Source organism: Orycteropus afer, unplaced genomic scaffold (assembly GCF_000298275.1).
Source record: "Orycteropus afer afer isolate SDZICR_OR568_19922 unplaced genomic scaffold, OryAfe1.0 scaffold00090, whole genome shotgun sequence".
NCBI classification, from domain to species: domain Eukaryota; kingdom Metazoa; phylum Chordata; class Mammalia; order Tubulidentata; family Orycteropodidae; genus Orycteropus; species Orycteropus afer.
The window spans coordinates 4,583,047-4,605,063 of NW_006921677.1; the positions used below are offsets into that span (position 1 = coordinate 4,583,047).

The 22,017-nt window shown below is 40.1% G+C and overlaps 1 protein-coding gene across 1 annotated transcript in view; it reads left to right on the forward strand.

The window, feature by feature from the left end:
* Positions 1 to 11,096, forward strand: part of PARD3 (par-3 family cell polarity regulator) — a 1,032,882-nt gene extending 1,021,786 nt beyond the window's left edge. The window contains exon 25 of the mRNA XM_007942439.2: positions 10,703 to 11,096. Within this exon, the coding sequence (XP_007940630.1) occupies positions 10,703 to 11,096 (394 nt within the window). The remainder of the gene's footprint in view (positions 1 to 10,702) is intronic.
* Positions 11,097 to 22,017: the final 10,921 nt, after the last annotated feature.

Consider the following 22,017-nt stretch of genomic DNA (forward strand, 5'->3'; position numbering starts at 1 on the left):
CACTTCAACATTAAGAAAACAAATATCCTCACAACTGGACCAATAAACAACATCGTGATAAATGGAGAAAAGATTGATGTTGTCTGGGATTTCATTTTCTTTGGACCCATAATCAACATCCATGGTAATAGCAGTAAAGAAATCAGACATCATATTGCACTTGGTAAATCTGCTGCAAAAGACCTCTTTAAAGTGTTAACAAGGAAAGATGTCACTTTGAAGATTAAGGTGTACCTAACACAGCCATGGTATTTTCAGTCACCTCATATGCACATGAAAACTGGGCAATGATTAAGGAAGACTGAAGAAGAGTTGATGCCTTCAAATTATGGTGCTGGTGAAGAATACTGAAAATACCATGGGCTTCCAGAAGAATGAACAAATCTGCCCTGGAAGAAGTGCAAGCAGAATGCTCCTTGGAAGGGAGAATGGCCAGACTTCGTCTCATCTACTTTGGTCATGTTGTCAGAAGGGAAGAATACCCTAGAGAAGGATATCATGCTTGGTGAAGTAGAGGGTCAGCAAAAAAGGGGAAGACCATCAACAAGATGGATTGACACAGGGGCTGCAATGATGGGCTCAGGTATAGCAAGGATTGTGAGAATGGTGCACCACCAGGCATTGTTTTGTTCTGTTGTACATAGGGTTGCTATGAGTTGGAGCTGATTCGACGATACCTAACAACAACAACAGCAATAGTTATTTAGCCCTCTCTATCTAAGAGTCCCTGGGTGTTGCAAACAATTAATATGCTCAGCTGCTAATCAAAAGGTTGGAGCTTCAAGTCACCCAGCAAGACCTTAGAACAAAGGTCTAGCAATCTACTTCTGAAAAATCAGCCATGGAAAACACTATGGAGCACAGTCCTACTTTGACACACATGGTATTGCCATGAGTCAGAATCAACTTGATAGCAACTGCTGGTTATGTAAGAGTCATTGAAATTTAGATCTCAGAGGATAAGGACCTTGAAGATCATCTTTTTTTACACTTGCTCAGAGAAATTAAGTGACTTCCCCATAGGATCACTCAGAGAAATTAACTAACTTAATCCACATGGTCACACACCTACTAAGTAATTCTGCCAGAATTCAAACTCAAACCTGCCCATGCCCTAAACCATTATTTCACAAGGCCCACTGCTACCATGGCCCTTTTTTTTTTTTTTTAAAGTTTGGGGTATATTAACAAGTGTATGTTCCTCCTGCACTCTAATGCCCTTAGCACTTGGAAGAAGGCCACTGTATCAATCAAACTTTCAATGCACTTTAGGGATTATGTATAAAGATTGTTCTGTATCAAATACATTCTCCCAGCCTTATTAGCTTAGGTTCTAAGGGAAAGGTGAGTATGATAATGTAGACAGATTGACACACCTAGTGTGGCCCAGCCATACAGCCACACAGGAGGGGCCTGTACCTCTGTGAATAGACCTGTCGGTGGAGAGGCCATAATCTTAGTTGTGCTTAAAAGTACTTATGAGAAATAAAGGAGAAAATTAAAAATGTGTATGTATATAATACAAGGAGTGAGTTGGGGAATGCTGAGAGTTGAAAGAGGACAGAAGCAGAGACAATAATGAGAAGGGCCCTTGAAGGGCAAGACAGCATGGGAGAAGGAGAGACACTGGGGTGTCAATCCTGAGGAAGACTGAAAAGATAAGATGCAGGGGTGCCACTGAATTTCTCCTGGTCACATTGCACAGTAGTTCTTCTATTCCAAGCTGAACCTTTTATGTTGGCATTACTCTCTTTTTCACTCTTGTTAGTTGCTGTTTAGTCAGTTTTTGCTTATGGTGACCTATTATAACAGAAGGAAACATTGCCCGGCTATGTGCCATCTTCATAATTATTGGTATGTTTGAGTCCATTGTTGCAGTCCATTGCGTCAGTCTACCTTATGGAGGGTTTTCCTCATTTTTGCTTACCCTCCACTTTATCCAACATGATATCCTTTTCTAGTGATTGTTTTTTCTTGATGACATGTCCAAAATAAGTGAGTTGAAGTCTTGCCATCCTTGCTTCTAAGGAGCATTCTAGTTATACACATTTCTCCTAAGACTGATTTGTTTGTCCTTTTGGCAGTCTGTATTATATTCAATATCCGTCATCAGCACTACAGTTTGAACTGTGGTGTCTTCACTCTTAGTCTCTTTCTTGTCTACCATCTCCTCTATCCATCCCTTCCTTCTTTTCTTTCTCCCTTCTTGAGTCTCTCCAGAAATACCTGCATTTATATGCAGAAGAGGGTTGTTAGAACTCCCAGTACTACTACTGTTACCACTACTGTAATTTGATGTTTCCCTAAATAAATAAAACCTTCTGTCAGTGTTATTTGTAGCTCACTATTTGCCTAAGGCACTTGACTGCTAACCAGAAGGCTGGTGGTTCAAACCCACCAGCCACTCCTCGGAAGGAAGATGGGGCAATCTACTTCCGTAGTGATACTGCCTCAAAAACCCAAGGAGGGGTTGCTATGAGTAGGGTCCAACTCGATGGCACATAGCATTATTAGTGGTAGCACAGTGCCTAAGGCGTTTGACTGCTAACCAGAAGTTTGGTGGTTTAAACCCACCAGCCACTCTGCAGAAGCAAGACTGGACAAACTACTTCTTTAAAGATTTACCACCTCAAAACCCAATGGGGGTTGCTGTGAGTACGAATTGACTTGGTGGCATTGTTTTTTTTGTGTGTGTGGTTTATATATATATATATATATATATATTTGTTGTTGTTATATGCCGTCAAGTCGGACCTGACTCATAGTGACCCCTCCTTGGGTTGCCGAGGCAGTAGCACTACGGAAGTAGATTGCCCCATCTTCCTTCTGAGGAGTGGCTGATGAGTTTGAACCACCAGCCTTCTGGTTAGCAGTCAAGTACCTTAGGTGCTATGCTACCAGAGCTCACATATATATATATATATATATATAATTTTAGATACAAATATAGTAGAATTCCCCAAATTAAAGGGTTTAATATAAGTTTAGGTAAGAAGGGTTGGTAGTCCTCTCCATCATCGTCTTTTCCTCTCTTAGAGAATAATTTCTCAGTGTGAATCTTTATATTTATGAGGAAGATTTTAAATGCAGAAATACACCCAATATGTGTCCTTGCAAAGCAAGGCCACTCAATCACAAGCTGTGTGCAGAATTCTGAGCGAAGGTAAAGAAATCAAGCAGGAGGTCAGGGGACCGCAGCAACTTACATGAAGTTGAGCCAAATTCAAGTTTCTGCCATGTGTTAATCTTCAAAGACACTTGACCTTTGCTTTTCGGATGTTGACAATTAGTGGAGTTTTGTCTAAACAAGTTGGTATGATATTTGAAACCAAAAGATTTCACATACACAAAAAGTTCATTTGTAAAGTACAACATAAAATAAAACAAATGGTCAAGACTTTGTATCAGCCATATTAACTAAGGTGGTTTCAATTAGAGGGATGTATATGAACTAGCATGGTTTGTAAATTCTAAACGTAATTAAGGAACTCTATAGCCAGAATTCAGGTTACATTTTGAAATGTCAAATAAGAAACACTAGTTCAGGAGGAGAGGAGACTGGAGGAGACCGGAGTGCCCCACACTGGGGTGTTTTCCTTTTCTATTTATAAATTAATTCTTTTACTTGGTATCCCAGGGGAGTGGCAGGGAACCCACTGCCATCAAGTTGATTCCGACTCATAAGGACCCCCATTGGGTTTCCATGGTGGTATTTTTTTTTTTTTTAACATTTTATTATGATTTGAGTGGGAGTTCATAGAGCACATTAGCTTCACATTCAACAATCTACACACACTTTGTTTTGTGACATTAGTTGCAATCCCCTCAATGTAACAGCACTCTTCTCACTTCTTGTCTAGATCCATTTCTATTCATTCTTCTTTCTTGCCCCTTCCTGCTCTCTGTTGTTTTGGGGCAAAAATTGCCCTCATACGGTTGATTGTTCTGAGGAGAACCTTCCTCATGAATGTTATTGTTTGGTATTCCCCAGAGGTGGGTTCAATTTCAGGTTAGAAGGATGTCTAAGGGCCATAGCCTTGTGGGTTCCACAAGTGTCTATCAGACTATCAGACCTCGTCTTTTTTATTATTTCAAATTTTACTCAACATTTTTCTCCTACTCTGTCCAGGACCTTCTATTGTGATCCAGATCAGAGTGGTCACAAGTGGTAGCAAGGTACCATCTTGTTCTTCTGGTCTCAGGCTAGTGGTAGTTGTGGTTTGCCTGGTTCATTAGTCCTTTGGAGTAATTGTTACCTTAAGTCTTTGATTTCTTCAAGGTGGTAATTCATTATGGAAATAGATGTGCCCCATCTTCCTTCTGTGGAGTAGCTGGTTAGCTTGAACCACCAACCTTCTGGTTAGCAGTCAAATGCCTTAGGCATTGTACCACCAGAGCTCCTTTGCTATCTCAAAAAGGCAGCTTCCAAACCCAGTAGACATATGAGGAAAATCCTATATGAAATGGATTGACTCAATGCCCAGAACAATGAACTCAAACATATTAACCATCGTGACGATAGGCAAGACTAGGCAATGTTTCATTCTGTTGTAAGTGGGTCTCCATGAGTTGTAGCTGACTCAATGGCAACTACAACAATAACAACAGGTGTGCATTCAGTCTTACTTGCTCATAGAAAGGCTTATTCAGAATCATTTATTAAATGTTTTTTTCTTCATTTGATTTTTCCTCCTCTCTCTCTTTTTCTTCTTTGTTTTTCCCTCTGCCATGGCTGTATACAAGGGTTGTGATGCCTCTTTCTTTGTTCTTCTTTTTCAACAATGCTTTACTTATCCAGGACCTCTTTCACCAGGCCCTTTCTTATGGCTGTAATCTGCTTGTCAACCTTTCAGCTTTATTCTCTATTTCTTCTCTCATTCTTTTACCTTCAATTCCTCTATATCCTCTTCACCTCAGTGGCTCAATGGCTTTCCTTAAGGACTGAGGTCTTTGGTTTAACCCCTCTGCATGATGACAACCTTCAGACCACATTGGAGGAAGTTATGATCATTAAGAGCTGATTATTTCCAAACCAGGGTATGTGCTTCAGGTGGAATCAATTATTTCCAATGAACTAATTCCCAGGATCAAGAAAAATCTTCTTGTTGGCTACAAAGAAATTCAGTGAAAGGATATGAATATTGTATTGCAGGTTCATGGGGCAGTAGAAAGAACATGGGCTTCCTTGCTCTTAGAACCTTTCTTCTAATCTCTGCAGAAGTTATTTGTGAAGTTCTCACTTATTGAGGCTTCCTCAGTTATTGTTGGGTGCTTTCCTCTGCCCCATGATATCTACCTGATACTACCAACCAATGAAGGAAAAATTAATGCTTTTGTTTACTCTTCTTCGTTGGTCATAAAAACATCCTTCACAACATGGAGTCTAATCTCTGAAGACAAAAATGATACTACCTTCAAACTACTCTCCAAACCAAAACCAAACCCATTGCCATTGAGTCAGTTCTGACTCATAGCTACCCCCATTAGGTTTCCAAGGCTGTAAATCTTTTTTTTTTTTTTTTGTATTTTTTTTTCATTGCGATTTGGGTGAAAATTTACAGAGCAAATACACTTTCCATGCAGCAGTTCACATACACTTTTTCTCATGACATTGACCACAGTTTACCACAATGCAACATCTCCCCTCCTACTTCCTCCTGATAGTTACCTCTTCCCAGTGTCCATCCCTCCATGCACTCCTGCCCCCTGAGCTGTCTTCCTGTGCATAAGCAGCTCTTCTTTTTCCCATGCTTGTTCTCTCCAAGGAGTGTATCTGCCTCAGGTAAATGTTCAACTCATATGCCTATCTATTGTTTGACTGGAAACCACAGGAGTGTGTTCAATTCCAGACCTGAAGGGCAGCTAGGGGCCATAGTCTCAGTGGTTCCACTAGGCTCTATCAGACCAGCAAAACTGGTCCCTCCTTTTTTTTTCCCCCAAATGATTTTGAGTTTCGTTCCACATTGTTCTTCCTCTCTATCCAGGATCTCCTACATAGATCCTCTTCCAAGTGGTTGACAGTGGTAACTGGGCACCATCTAGTTCTTCTGGTCTCAGTCATATAGGCTGCAGATCAGATGGTGTACCAGTCGCTAGGACTAATTATTTCCATGAATTTTTGGTTTTCTTCATTCTTATTTGCTCTGGACAAGGAGAGACCCATCATTGCATCTAGATGGTAGCTTGCAAGCTTTTAAGATCCCAGTCACTACTCACCAAAGTAGGAGGTAGAACAATGTTTTGTGTAGTATGTTATGCCAATTGAGCTTGATGTCCCCTGTGACTATGGTCCCGAGCCCACAGGTTTAACTACTCGGTCCCTTTGGGTACCAGGGCTGTAAATCTTTATGGAAATAGATTGCCTCATCTTTTCATGGAGCAGCTGGTGGGTTTGAACTGCTGACCTGGTTAGCAGCAAAATATCTCACCCCCTATGTTGTTGTTGTTATTTGCCATTGAATCGTCTCCAACTCATAGTGACCCTTCTTTTGGTTTCTGAGGAGATATCTGTATGGAAGTAGATTGCCCAATCTTCCTTCTTAGGAGCAGCTAGTGGGTTTGAACCACCAACCTTCTGGTTAGCAGTCAAGTACCTTAGGCACTGTCCCACCAGAGCTCCCTTCACCTACTATTCTACCCTGTTAATTGACCAGGCACTGTATGCTAGATACTTTTCTAAGTACTTTACTGGTGCTATTTGATTTATTCTTCCCCATAACCCTGTGAAGTTCAATATTATGCCTATTTCACAGATGAGGCAACTTGTGCCCAGCAAGCATAACTTTCCCAGGGTCATACAGCTGACAAGTGGTGGATATGGGATTTAAATTTATGTCTGCCTGATTTGAAAGCCACTGTCCCACTTTACCCTAGTGCTTGGTGATTAGTGTAGCAAATTCTATCATCTGCTTCTTCCTTCTCTTGCTTCTTTACAATCTGTTCATTTCTTCTTCTCTTGTTAATCAAGAGCTTATTGATTCTAGTAGCTTCCTTGCCAAAGAAGCATGTCTGTGTTATGTACATATGTATACATATATATATATATATACACACACACACACACACATACACACGTATATACATCAAATGAAAAAAACAAAAGATACATGCAAATATACATTCATACACACAGATGCACATATACATACATATATTGATGCATATATACACACATAATAAATTGACACATACCAAAAAAACCAAACTCACTGCCGTCAAGTTGGATCTGACTCATAGCAACCCCTCCTTGGGTTTCCAAGGAGGTATCACTATGGAAGTAGATCACCCAGTCTTCCTTCAAGATGTAATAATAAATCATTCAATTTGTTATGTGTGTATATATGTATCAATATATGCATGTATCTATACATGTGCATATATGCACACATGTATGTCTTTCTATGTATGTGTGTGCATGCATGTGTATCTATTACTATCTATCTATTGGTGTATATGTATTTATATATGTATTCTACCACATATCTTATTTCAAACCTTCAGGCATCCTTCTTCCTTCTTTCTATGCTGATTACTTTGAAGAAAACTTTAGCTAAAAGAAATTCTTTCTCCCATATCTTCATGATTTGCATTCCTAACAAACCTTTAGTGAATTCTCAATGTGTTTAAATATAGAAAGATTCTGTCTTCTAGGATGATTCAAAATTCAGTGTGCAATGAACAACCTCCATAGAGTAAAGCCTTAGGCTTCCTGGAGTCAGGAAAGGAGGTGGCCAAGGATGAAAAAGAGGACACATTTCTGCAGCCTATTTCTGGTTATCTTTAAATTGATAACTACCCCATAAAAGAATCCCACTGTTGTTGCTGTAGCATCAGTAACAAGTTCGTGTTTTAATTAATGTTTCATGATTAATGTCAAATCCCTGGTTTCATGCCGGCACTTTCCATCATTTGTGATTCTGGGCAGATTAATTTATGACTTTTTAAGTGTAGATAATCAGTGCTTTAGGGAAATAAACCGTTTCATCAAATCTAAGGATTCTTGCCTGGGCTGATAGTACAAATACTTACTCCCATTAAAAGAGAACCAGATAGATATACTGTAGACTACTCAATTAATCATCATCACAGCAGAGATGATGCTGGACCTTAAGTTCATTTTCCTTACTGTGAATATCCCTAATGACATTTTAGGCCATATGGAAAATGGGCACATTTCATTGCAAACCATATTGATGGTGCCTCCGAATGCTCAAAAATGCAAAACACATCATTCCTTTGGGAGACTCAATGGCTTCATAGACCTTCTTTTTCCTCTCCTCTCCAGGAGCCTTTGTGAACACTAAGCCATGTTGTGTGTGCTGGTATGAACGGCTGAGCAATACATACTGCCGCCAAATGATTTTCTCATTGATAAATGGAGCAATATATTTTGTTTTATTACTCAATTCTCTGTCCCCCTCTTCCATTTTCCAGGCAAAAAAAAAAAAAATTAGGGCATGTCTTCCTTTCTGGCACAAAATTGTTTTACTTTATCATAGCCAATCTTATTGTAAATTCATAAAAGCATCTGGGGAGTTGATAGTAAATTAAAGATATTTCAAAACAATAATGTTTCCTGAAAATGATGTGCAATTTTATTGCAGAAGTGATAAGATTTTTGAAAAGTCTGTAGGATCTTGATTTATTCCTCTATCCTGGGCTGACAGAACGTGAATGAAATAGGTTGTCCTGGCCTTTGGTGAAGGTACAATGGGCAGGGAAATAGTGCTCACTCTACAGACTGGTAGGTCCCACCATCTTGAAGAGCATGTACTCTGAAGAGTGTCAGTTGCTGACATATACAACTCTATAAAGCTGGTGCTTTAAGGGACTGCCTGCCTGTTGCATTTTTAATCATAAAGGAGTCTAGACTTAAATCTTTCATAACTGAACTCATATTGTAATCCATTACATGTACTTCATATTAGCTAGCGTCTCTGGCATTATAGTGGCAGCTGTGTAAAATATTTGTTTTGCTTGTTTAGAATTGAATTGTAATGTTCTAAAGCAGGCAATTATTGCTTCAGTAGAAGCTGCCAAATCTCTAATACTCCTATACAGCATCTTGCCAATGTTTCTAAATTGCAGGAGATATTGTTACCCTAAGCAGAACAGACAAGGACCTACCCAGACACAGAAGGAGCACCCTATTTTATGAAATGGTGCTGAGCCCAAATCATCGCCTTATGGGTCGTAGGATTGTGATAGAAGTATAGGTGTTTTGAAAGGAGAATGATTTTCATTTTTTTTAAAAAAATTGCTTAAAAAGAATATCTTGCTAAATGGAAACTTGGTAATGTTGTCACCTCTGCTTAAAATCATCCAGAGGCCTCCTGCTGACTCCAGATACACTTTTGACTTTTTAGCATGATTTTCTGGTTACCTAGTACCACTCTGACAAGAATATACCACAAATGGGATGGCTTGAACAAACAGGAGTTTATTCTTACAGTTTGGAGGCTTTAAGTCCGAGTTCAAAGTGCTGGGCTCTAGGGGCTGGGTGAAAGCCCTCAACCTTGGGCTTCAGCTCTGCCTCCTGCTCCCTGCCCACTGAAGCTAGTGGCTTTTCTTCACTCAGAGAGCTGCTAGCTGCTGAAGCTGACAAGCCCAAGGTTGACATATAAAAAAACGCAGTCCCAATGTTACCAAACCACATGGCAGGCCATTAATTCAAGTCCATTGAAAGTCCCAAGATTGGCAGGGCATGGCAGGCTGCTGAACAATGACACAGCTACATGCAGGGTTCAAGCATGCCATAAGCTAGAGACCATTCCCAAAGCTGTTTCTTATGTACGGGAAGCAGACCACATACCCAAAGCAGCTACTCAGTTGCTCCAATAGATTCTACCATGGAGTTAATTACCAATCTCACCATAGGGAATAACTACATTCAGCTGCCCAGCCACTAAACCAGGGTTAGCTAAGTTGACACACGAACTTAACCACCACACATGACTAGCAAGGCTCTTTTGACCTATCCCTTTTCTAGTCTAGTGTCTTCACAAGGCCCTTCTTATACCCAGAGTCCCTGGGTGGCACAAATGATTAAGCATTCATCTGCTAACTAAAAGGTTGATGGTTCAAGTCCACCCAGAGTTACCTCAGAAGAAAGGCCTGGTGATCTACTTCTGAAAAATCAGCCGTTGAAAACTCTGTGGAGCATAATTCTACTCTGACACACATAGGGTCACCATGAGTCTGAATCAACTTAATGGCAACTGGAAAAAAAAAAAAGGAAACCACAAATAGACACCACAGGCATTTTGCTCAGCTGCTCCTCTGCTGCGTTGTCCTTCTACCCCACGCCCTACTTGTTTACTCCTTATCCATCAGAATTCAGTCTGGGGATCTTGTCTTTCTGAAGAGCCTTCTGTGGCATGCCGTTCTCATCTCTCTCCACCCTAGGTAGGCTCCCGCTTCTGTGTTTCAATATTAGTTTTCTCTCCTATTTAGTCATTGGTTACTTGTCCAAAACTGTAAGCTTGCAGAGGACAGCTGAGTCTGTTCATTGTGGAATACTCTAGCCTCAATCATAAGGTCTGCCACATGATTGGAACCCAGTGATATTTGTTAAAATATTGAAGTGCATATTCTACCCCAGCCCCTTCCTCGCTCTCTCTCTCTTCCCCCTTCTTTTCATCTCTCTCTCTCTCTCTCTGCCCTTCCTCTACCCTCATACTAATCTTTGGGCTTTGCTTTCTAGGCAAAGCAGGAAAAATGCCAGTTCTGTCTCCCAGGATTCTTGGGAGCAGAACTACTCCCCTGGGGAAGGCTTCCAGAGTGCCAAGGAGAACCCCAGGTACTCCAGCTACCAAGGCTCGAGGAATGGCTACATGGGTGGGCATGGCTTCAATGCCAGGGTGATGCTCGAGACCCAGGAGCTCCTACGCCAAGAACAGAGGCGGAAGGAACAACAGATGAAGAAGAAGCCTCCCCCCGAGGGGCCCAACAACTATGACTCATATAAGAAAGTCCAGGACCCCAACTACACCCCTCCCAAGGGGCCCTTCCGGCAAGACGTGCCCCCCTCCCCTTCTCAGGTTGCTAGGCTGAACAGACTGCAGACTCCTGAGAAAGGGAGGCCCTTTTATTCTTGAGCAGGAGAAGAACAGATACTTCATGTCATGCAATAAAGGACATTTTCCTATAAAGACTTGTATTTTGGAGCGTTTTTTAAAAATCTTGATGGTACTATGGAAAATTTTGTTGTTGGTATCAGTGCCTTTAAGGAATACGGGCAAAGAATTGGAAGGCCTTAATGTCTTTGCCATAATGTCTCAAGTGTCTGTTTCATAGAAGGATTTCCCACCATCTGACAATCATCTTGTTCGAGGGATTCATATCTTCTGCTTCCCTTTGGAGTACCAGGAATGTTGGCTCAATTCATGACATGTCCATAGCTTTGCTATTACAACACTGTGGAGCTTGTGGGGATGAAATTAACTTGAAGTTGAGGGTGGAATTGATCCCTCTTTTTACCTTAACTTTTTCTTAAATGTGAGGCAACATGTCAATCTGGTGGATGAGAGCAGGTGACATACACCAGAAATTGGAGCTGTATGGTACTTCACAACATATCCATTTATCATACTTTATAATCACTATGGTTTCCCCTTTTCCTTCACAGCTCCTTGTAAAAGGAATGTTCCTTTGTCCTATTAAAGATGCCAAGCCATATTCCAACACTTTTTGGTTATCTTGGGGGTCCTTTTGTAACTGCCTTATAGCACAACATTATCATTAAAATTAACAGTGATGGTTGCAGCCTGTGTTTATAAATACTCTTGTTCAGTCATGTTCCTAACACATTTGCTGAGTCCCCACAGCTCTGCATAGGGAACGTGGGAGATGGGAGTGATCAATGGTGGGGGAAGGGCAAGGCCTGCCCATGGGCCTCTGTGTGTATCATAATGTGGGAGGTGGTAGCTAAGAAAAGAATTCTCCCAGAATGAGTTTATACACCAGTACATCTCAATAATTATTTTAATTACTTTTTGTTCTGACAGGTTGGCAGGAAGGGCTTAGAGTGGGACAAAGATAAATCAGACAGTCATTTTTGGATTCTAAAAACTGATCTTTCTACGGTTTTTAAAGTTGGTTGCAATTGATGTCTGATACAGTGTGCACCCACACATCGTATCTCTGCCTGGTGATGCCATGTTACTAAGTAATTCTACCATGAAGTGTAAAAGACAAACATAACACATCCTCAACATGGTGGTAACAGAAGATTGCTCTTGTGTTAATATTTTTAATGTACATATAGGTCACAAGAACCTCTGTTGCTCACATGTTCTCATTTGTTGTTCTGAACTTCATGTATTATAAAACATAGCTGGGTTGCTAAAGTGCCTGCAAATCCTGATGTGAAAAACGCTTGAGATCAAAGCTCAGCATACAATGTATTAACAAAAAAGAAAAAAAAAAAAAACATGTATTGATATGCCTATTTTTTTTTTTTTTACTGGCACATTGTATTTTTGTGTCAACTTGTTTTTAGAAAATATGTGAAGTGTCCACATGTGTACCTGTGTCTCTTATCCTTATGCATTGTCATGTCATGGTTCTCTTTGTTAATAATGTGCAGCAATGTTTCAGTGGTGTGACCAATGTAAGCGCGGTAGCCTTGGATGGCAGTGGCTCTTTCTCACAGCCCTCCCTGAGCTATGAGAAATAGCTTTCCTTGTACATATGAGACTTACAATAAAAGACATATTTCTTCCTGTTCTTGTGGTGTCTGTAGTATTCCTGTGGAAATTTGCCTGTTTTGTTCTTTAAAGTATATTCACAGATGTGATTTTTGTTTCATATTCAGAGGTGGTTGAAAGTTTCTTCATCGTTCTATGTGCAAACATGGAAATGGGTGATTGACTGATCATTTCAACACCTGAGGAGAAAGCGGACAGGAAAGAGAGAAGAACCTGCAAGGGAATTTCTATTGTACAGAAACCAATACACCAGAACTAGATAAGAGAAAAAGTATACAGAATGTCAATAAATAAGCAAAAAAAAAGGAATTGCCATTGAGTTGGCACCAACTGAAGGTGACCCCATGTGTGTCAGAGTAAAACTGCTCCATGGGGTTTTCAAGGGCTGTTTTTCGAGAAGTAGATTGCCAGCCAGCCCTTTTTTCTGAGGCACCTTTAGGTTGAACCTCCAACCTTGCAGTTAGCAACCAAACATAGTAACAATTTATACCTCCCAGGAACTTTTCAGAAAGCTAATAAAAAAATAAAAAAAAAACCAAACCCAAACTCACTGCCATCGAGTCAATTCCAACTCATAGCCACCCCATTTGAGTTTCTGAAGCAGTAAATCTTTACAGAAATAGATTGCCCAGTCTTCCTTCTGCAGAGAGTCTGGTGCACTTGAACCACCAACCTTCTGGTTAGCAGTCAAATGCCTTAGGCACTACGCCACCAGAGCTCCTTGCAGAAAGTTAAAAGGACATGATATTTCCATTATGGCCCTTGCTCCCTTTGAACCATTTTGGTGAGTCACCCGTTTGGGTTGTGGCCTGACCTGGAGTACTGTAAACTCAAAGAATCCAAATTCTATCTGCTTCCAATGTTAATCAGGTTCTTTATCCCCATCTTACAAACTAAGGCTTTGCTATTTCTTTTAGATAGGCACTCATTACTATTTGTGTAATGTTTTGAAGGCATAAAGGGCAATATATTTGTAAGTTTCTTTCAACTGTCTTGTGCAAAAGTACAGAGGGAGATGTGGTTATAAACCAAAGGTTAAGCTTCCCGAGGACTTAAAAATGTCCTCCTCACTGAGTACTTGGCTCCAGTTGGTTGCCATAGCAGTGGTCATCCTGTCATAAAATCCAAATTCTATCATCTCAGGATTAGTAATGAGAGTATGGCATGCCAAATAAATATCACCTCATTGTTTTTTATGTACATGCAACATACAGGAGAATAAAAAAGGAAAGATGGAGAGATTTGTTAATTTTCTCACTGACCAGGAGTCCATGGAAAATGCCAAAATTCTCAGGTTATTTGTTTCAACTGACAGCAAGAAAGAGGGTAAGAGAGGCAATTTGGAGTGTTGTGATATCACAAAGGGATTTATAGATTGAAAATGACAATTTGAGCCTTACTAATAAGAAAAGTAGGAATACATCTGTATCATAGACAAAAGGGAAAATATACTCCATGAAGAAGCAAGCTTGTCTCAATGAACTGACCTTCTGGCTCCAGAACACTTCCAGTGGACTTAATGGGTATGACTAGGAAGAATATGGGAACTCTGGTAGCATAGTGTCTAAGGCGCGTGACTGCTAACCAGAAGGCTGGTGGTTCAAATCCACCAGCCACTCCTTGGAAGGAAGGTTGGGCAATCTACTTCTGCAGTGATACTGCCTCGGAAACCCAAGGAGGGGTCACTATGAGTCGGGTCCAACTTGACAGCACATAACAACAACAAAGGAAGAGCATGTCCAGAGGAAGAGCCAGACTGGGCCCTATCATTTTTCTGTTTCTCATACCCACAGAGAAAAACTTCACATCCATGAAAGGAGCACATCATCAGATGAAGATAGAAGTGGGGTAACTCAACTGTCCCGTGAAAGAGACTATGAAGTTATCACCACTCTTCTCATTTAGGAGTCCCTGGGTGGTGCAAACAGTTAATGTACTCAGCTGCTAACTGAAGGGTTGGTGGTTCATGTCCACCCAGAGACTCATAGGAAGAAAGGCCTGGTGATCTAATTCTGGAAAAAAAAAAAAAAAAAAATCCTGTGGAGAACAATTGTCTGATACACATGTAGTTGCCATGAGTCAGAATCAAATCAATTTGGTGGCAACTGGTTTTTAGTTCATTAAGACTTTTCTTATTTATATATACCATTTATATATAAACACTGGCAACACCTCCTTTCCCTGTGGTCAGTTAGACCAAAGTTGGCTCAGAGGTCGAAGCATCCCAAAATGAGCAGGGATATCACACCAAGAGGAAGATGACTGGGATCTAGGCTTCTCAGGCTTTTGGCCTAGCAAGTCAGACATACCAAACCAGTAACAGTAAACCAAAATGAATTTTCTGTTTTGTTGAGTAGGGGCAATTGGTTTTATTTTAGACCTGTTTTGAAAGGGGACAGAAAGTAAGCAAACAGAATACATGTTTTCCAGATCATCCTCCATGGTGAATCTGAAAACAAACTTGTGAAAGGTTAACAAACTAGAAGTCGTTCTGGCTTCTTGAGCCTGTTGCTGTCTGACTCCGCCCAGATCCTTGCTCCTGATTTTACCCAAATATGACAGTTATCTCCAAGACTGTTTCCCTTCCTCTACTTTTTATTTATTTTTTAATTAGAAAGCACATGTTTGTATATACATGGAACAGGTGTGTGGTATATGCATAATCATATGTCATTCTGTTATGTCCTTTGATATTCTATATATTGCCTATGTTGTTAGTGGCCATCAAGTCTGCGCCAACACATAGCAACCTTATGTATAACAAAACAAAGCATTGCCTGATATTGCACCATCTTCAATCCATCGAGTCCAATATTACTGCTATTTATGAGTCCTTAAAGCTCTACCTTTGCCCCAGTTGAAAGCAGCCTATTATTAAACATATAGTTCTTCACTTCTGGCTTTATTTCTTGGCTTGTTAGTCATGGAAGAGTAAACCACTAAAGTTCACTTAACAACATCAAAGGATATTATGTTATGAATACTTTCCTTTAGGTAATATAATGTGCCATACATTTCAATGTCTATTTAAAAATCAGGTTTAATTAATTTATTTTTTAAAACAAAGATTACTCCAACGATGTCCTGTCAGTGGGAAGATAATCTTCTCTTCTTACTTTAGAGTCCGGATATCATCTTAATAAGGCAGCTAATAAGAATGTTCACAGGTCAGAAAGTGAGAGTGACAGAGATGCTTTAATGGAAAACCACCTTCAGCTCTGAGTAATGATTAGATCACAAAAGCTGGTTGAATTAAATGGATTTTTAAAATAATAATAATATGTGGGAGATGAGAGTGGTAATTCTGAATATAAACTTTTTTTTTTTTTTAACAAAATGACATTTGCTTTAGAGCTCATGAGGAAAACTGAGAGATTGTCATTGTATACCACATCACAGAAAATTATTTTCCCATTAGCTATGTTCATTCCTCCAGAATTCATCATCTTGCAGGCCAGCACTCATCCTCTTCTCTTAAATATCTTTGCCATTGGCATCTTGTCTTTAGCTTTCATATCCCATTCAGCAAAGAAAAAGTCTAATCTGTTGAGGATGGAAGTGGAGTAACTCAACTGTCCCTTGAAAGAGACTATGAAGTTATCACCCCTCTTCTTGTATAGGAGTTCTTGAGTGGTACAAACAGTTAATGAACTCAGCTGCTACCTTTGTCCATAAATGAAATTTCTTTAGGTTAAACTATATAATAAGGGATGTTACTTTTAAATAATCCTGTTATGACCCTATCAGATCAAGAATCCTTTCTTAGAAAGAATAATCACCTTTCCTCACAAGTTCTTTTCTTGTCTGGTTTCAGATTTAAAGTATCAGTTTCTAGTTCCTAATTTTTTTGTTTTTATTTTTTAAGCAAGTTGTCTGCATTAGCCTATGACTCTGCAGATGGGTCTATTTAATACTGGTCAGAGGAGAAAAACTCAAGAAACAATGGACTAAGTTGTTCCACAGTGAAGTTGAACAATTACTCATCTTTCATGCTTAGCGTTTATTTGCTCACAGGATCAATTAAATGTGTGAAAAACACCCTTTTTCTGAATTGCTCAACTAACTGCTGAGTCACCTCATACTGCTGTTGCCTTAGAAAACACATTTGGAGTTTGTTCCTATTCACGGTAGATGCCTCTAGATGATCTAATTCTCCTCCCCGGAAGTCGGCTGGAAGATGGTGATGTTTGCTAGAGCCTTTCTTCTTTCTCTGAAGGCAAGTTTTGCTGCTTGGTAGAAGCTTCCTTCTAAAACTGAAATTTGGCTTCCATGAAAGATTTTTATGATGCAAATATTTTAAGTACAACTTTGAAGGTTTTGCCATTAAAAACAGCCTCACATGGCTCCAGGCCCAGCCTATTGCAAACAACAGGGAAAAAACTGCCATATATTGCTGGCATATGACAGGAAGGAAAACAAAGCGAATTTCTAAACCAGTCGTGACCTTGGCTAATGATCTGGTTTCAGGGTTCAGTTCATGTTTGACTTGCTTTTATTCGGTTTTAGTTGTCAGCGCGGCAACATACTTATCACAGCTGTTTATGTGGGGATGAAATGGGTGAAAACATTAGCCTAACAACCCAGAGATGGGCCAGATTAGGGCTTACTAATGAATGCGGGGTATTTTGGAATAAGGGAAAACTGAACTTGTGAATTTGTCCTACACATGCTTTGAATTTTGCAACTCATTTCAAACTCTCTTTTATTTTATCTGCTTGGCTTGACTTTCATCTGAGCCCAAGGAGCTTTCACTCTGGTCCAAGCAACCTAAGCATTCCCACAAAACCGGGACCAATGATCAGAGTCCACAAACTGCCACTGGCTTCCCACTTTATTTGGTTAATTCATTCTTGTACCATTTTTGCAATACACTTCCATCTTTCTTTTTGAGTCCTGAAATCCTATGATGCAGGTTAGAGAAATCATGGTCCAAATTTTACACACGAGGAAACCAAGACTCACAGATCTTGTGACTTGCCAGGTGATGCAGCTTGTGAGTGGCTCATTCAGAATGCAAAACCTGTTGATCCAGCTGCAATCCACCTTTGTGATATAAACCAAAAAAACCAAATTCGCTGCCATCGAGTTGGTTCTGACTCATAGAGACTCCACCTTGGGCTTCTGAGGCGGTATCACTACGGAAGTAGGTTGCCCAACCTTCCTTCTGAGGAGTGGCTGGTGGATTGGAACTGCCAGCCTTCTGGTTAGCAGTCAAATGCCTTAGGCATTATGCCACCAGAGCTCCTTCATGTCAATGATACACTAGGAAATGAAATACTGCCTGGTACTGCACCATACCCATAATTGGTTGTGGATAAGACTGCTGTGATTCATAGAGTTTTCACTGACTAATTCTCAGTGGTAGATCACCAGACCTTTCTTCCTAGTCTATCCTATTGTGGAAACTCTGTTGAAATCTGTTCAGCATCACAGCAACACTCACCTCCACTGAGAGATGGGTGATGGCTATGCTTGAAGTTAACTGGCCCGGAATCAAACCTTTGTCTCCCACAGGGAAGGCAAGAATTCTACCACAACTGAACCACCAATGGCTCTTAAATTACTTAAAAATCTCTTGCCATTGAGTCGATTCAGAGTTCTAGCAACCCTATAGGACAGAGTTGAACTGCTCCATCGGGTTTCCAAGGCTGTAATCTTATAGAAGCAGACTGTCACATCTTTCTTCCAAGGAGCATCTGGTCGAATCAAGCAACTGTTTTTTTTGGTTAGCAGCCTAGTGCTTACGTATGGTGCCACCAGGGCTCCTTTTAAGTTCCCTACTTGATGGTAATTGTACTCTTTATTGGTGGGGAAAAATAAGCACAACATAATGTACAAAGAGTTATTATGAAATTAATAATGCCTTTAAAATGAATTTTATTAATCACAATGCTATTGTGAAAATTATATGTATAACAAATATATATTACATAAATATATATGTTATATAATGAATATGTACTATTTATAACATAAATGGTTGATTCATATTTCAGGTACAGTATTTCATAAATTTAAATGTTTATTGAAATAGACAATGTTAAGTGTCATATGGGAGCTCTGGTGGCATATTGCCTAAGGAAGGAAGACTGGGCAATCTACTGCCATAGAGATACCGCCTTGGAAACCCAAGGAGGGGTTGCTATGAGATCTGCAGACGCCACCCAGGTCCCATGTTGGTAACCACTGTTCCATGCTCTGCCTCTTTTGGTCCACTGCTGTAGACGCTTGGATTAGAAAATATTCATTTCTAAGCCAAGTTCTAATGTTAAGTAAAAAAAAAAAAAAGTCATATGAGATTGAAGACAGTGAAAATGAAAAAATGAACAGGATCTGAAGTATGAAGAAGGTAGGATACAGTAGAACACAGAGGGACCACGACAAAAAGCCAGTCCTAGCATCTGAATATCTGAAGCAGATGCTCAAGAGACCCCGAATGCTAATCAAAAATAGAAAAGATTACTAGGAGATTGTGAAACAATAACAATTTGCATTAAATCATCAGCTGCTTTCAGCACAGATGGGAAAACCTGTTACAAACTATTGTAAGGCATGTGCAGGAGGTTTCAAACTGGACATTCATCAAAAACTTTCTTAAGCTTTGCATGTTGGGAATGAAAATGTAAATAATTTTTACTGAGATTTTTTTTTTCTTTACATACCGTTTTTCTTTGTATTTGATTTTATTTCGTTTTTGTTAAGGAGATGACATAGTAATAGCCAGGGGAAAATGATCCATTTACAAAGTTGGATAGATAAAATTTATCTTCAAAGAGGTAGAATATTAATTATGCACAGAAAACTTTTAGCTCCGAGACATTCCCAGTGAAACGAGTGGCTTATTTCACTCAAGATCCTAATCAAACAGTTACAATAGCTCAGAGAAAAACATTGGCAATTGCTCAGAGTGCCTGCGACTGCTTTTCTGGTATGGATTCAGAACATTAGACAGTTTGAGCAGCTAACTAGGATGGAATATCCTCTCCTATGAACTTTATGCGGTTAGCTCAAGTGCTTTGGCCAGAAGTGTTTGTACCCACCCCCTGCTAACAAAGGCTCTACTCCATCATGGTTCCTTTCAATGGATTGTCTATGGTTTGAGAACCAGGAGCCAGGAGCTGATGTTCCCTCTTCTCCAGGCCTATCTCCTCTGATCCCACACCCCTTGAGTAGAGACATAGCCACAGACTGTCAGTGTCTGGAAGAACTGACTGGCCTAAGGAAATGAGTTTCTAATAACTAACCCAGCTGAACAAGGCACTTCCCTTGGCTCCAGCTCTCTTTCCCGTAAGCCAGGAAATGTTCTCTCCATTCATTAGGGGATAGCTCATCAGGGACTTCAAATCTCTGATTGGTTACTTCATGTACTATGCTAGTATCTTCGGCAGTGTATCTGAAGTCCTTTTAGGTGGTCCCTCTGGATTAATTGAAAATCATGGATATCCTATTTGTGTGATTTGCTCAAGGTAATTGTGAGGCCAAGAAGAGGCCAATATTGATTTTTAAAGAAGATGACACTTTGTATGGCCTGCAATTTACAATGTAGAAGTCAGAGTCAGCTTAGGAAAAATAATTCTCTCATATTTATTCATTCATTCATTCATTCATTCATTCATAGCATCCAGTGCATGCCAATTGCTTTTCTAGGTGCTGCAAATATTACCAGTGAATAACATAGACAGAGGAGCTCTGGTAGCATAGTGCCTAAGGCACTTGACTGCTAACCAGAAGGCTGGTGGTTCAAACCCACCAGCCATTCCTCAGAGGGAAGGTTGGGCAATCCTACTTCTGTAGTGATACTGCCTCGGAAACCCAAGGAGGGGTCACTATGAGTCGGGGCCGACTCGATGGCACATAACAGCAACACCAACAACATAGACAGATTATAATGGAGAGACAAACAATAAATAAATAGCTATATAGTATTCAGAGTGATACTTGGCACGGAGAAAAATCAAACAAGGTTAGAGGATATAAAATGAGAGAGAGCTAGGGGGCTGATATTTTAAGTGTCATGGGCAGATGTCACAGTTGAGCAGAGACAGGAAGGAAGTAAGGGAACCACATGGTTATGTGAAGAAAGAGCATGCCCAGCAGAAGGAACACCAAATGCGAAAATCTGAGGCAGGAGTGTGCCTGGTAGTTCAAAGACTAGTTTCGAGGCCAGGCTTAGTATTTTGTCAGAGGAGTGTGGCTAAGCAAGAGAGGAGCAAAAGAGATTATTATAATGATGATCTAAGCTGGATAAGGAGAAAAGTAAGTACAAAAGTCAGATAACTACATGAAACAATGTTGGATCAATGGATTGGGGATCCTGGTGGGGCCAAGGAATTATTACAATTGGGGTATTAGTTATCAGGGAGTGGGGTGCTTGGAATGGTGTTTATGAAGAGAGTATTGGTGGGTATAATTTTGACAAGTATGCCCATGGGAGAGAAGAGTGGATGTGAGGTAGAATACAAGATCAATGAAAGTGAGGAGGTCAAGGTACAGAGAGACCAAGATATTAGGGGGACCTTTTTCATGGAACTCTGGTGGCATAGCACCTAAGGCATTTGACTGCTAACCAGAAGGCTGGCACTTCAAACCCACCAGCCACTCCTCAGAAGAAAGACTGGGCAAACTACTTCTGTAGAGATACCACCTCAGAAACCCAAGGAGGGGTTGCTATGAGTTGGAAACAACTTGATGGCAGTGAATTTTTATCTTTTTTTCATGGATGTTGAAGTCAGCAACAATAACAAATATGGTTGCAAGACAGGGATTCAGGTGCTGAAATCGTCACAGAATAGAGATCTGTAGAAGACTACAATAAAGAGTGGTTTATTTAATTATAGTCATTCATTCATTGATGACCTAGTAGATCCCAGACAATGTGTTAGTCACTAGATATTCAATGGTGAACTATAGACTATAATTTAATTATAGTCTAATTATCAAGCTTCAAAAGAGGATGGGGGGGGTTTAATAAGAAGGGAGCAATAATGACCTAGAAGTGTCAATAAGGAGTAAGAAAAACATCTATCCCCTTTCCAAACCCAAAATATACACTGTGTATGAGAAAAATAGCCACCACAAGGAAAGCTTCAGGTGTCAGTTAGAGCAAGAAGAGGTAGGAGGTGTACAAAGCCTTTCAGGATAAGATCCACTAATAAGGACAGAATTTGAGGGCTGGGCTTCTTCTGATGTCTGAAGTAAAAAGGGAAAGACAGGTTAAGTTCCAGTGGCCTCTTAGAAGGAGGTAGGTACTCAATTCTAACCATTGCCTGATTCTCAGAGAGGCAGAAGGAGTACAAGGACCTTTGTGGGC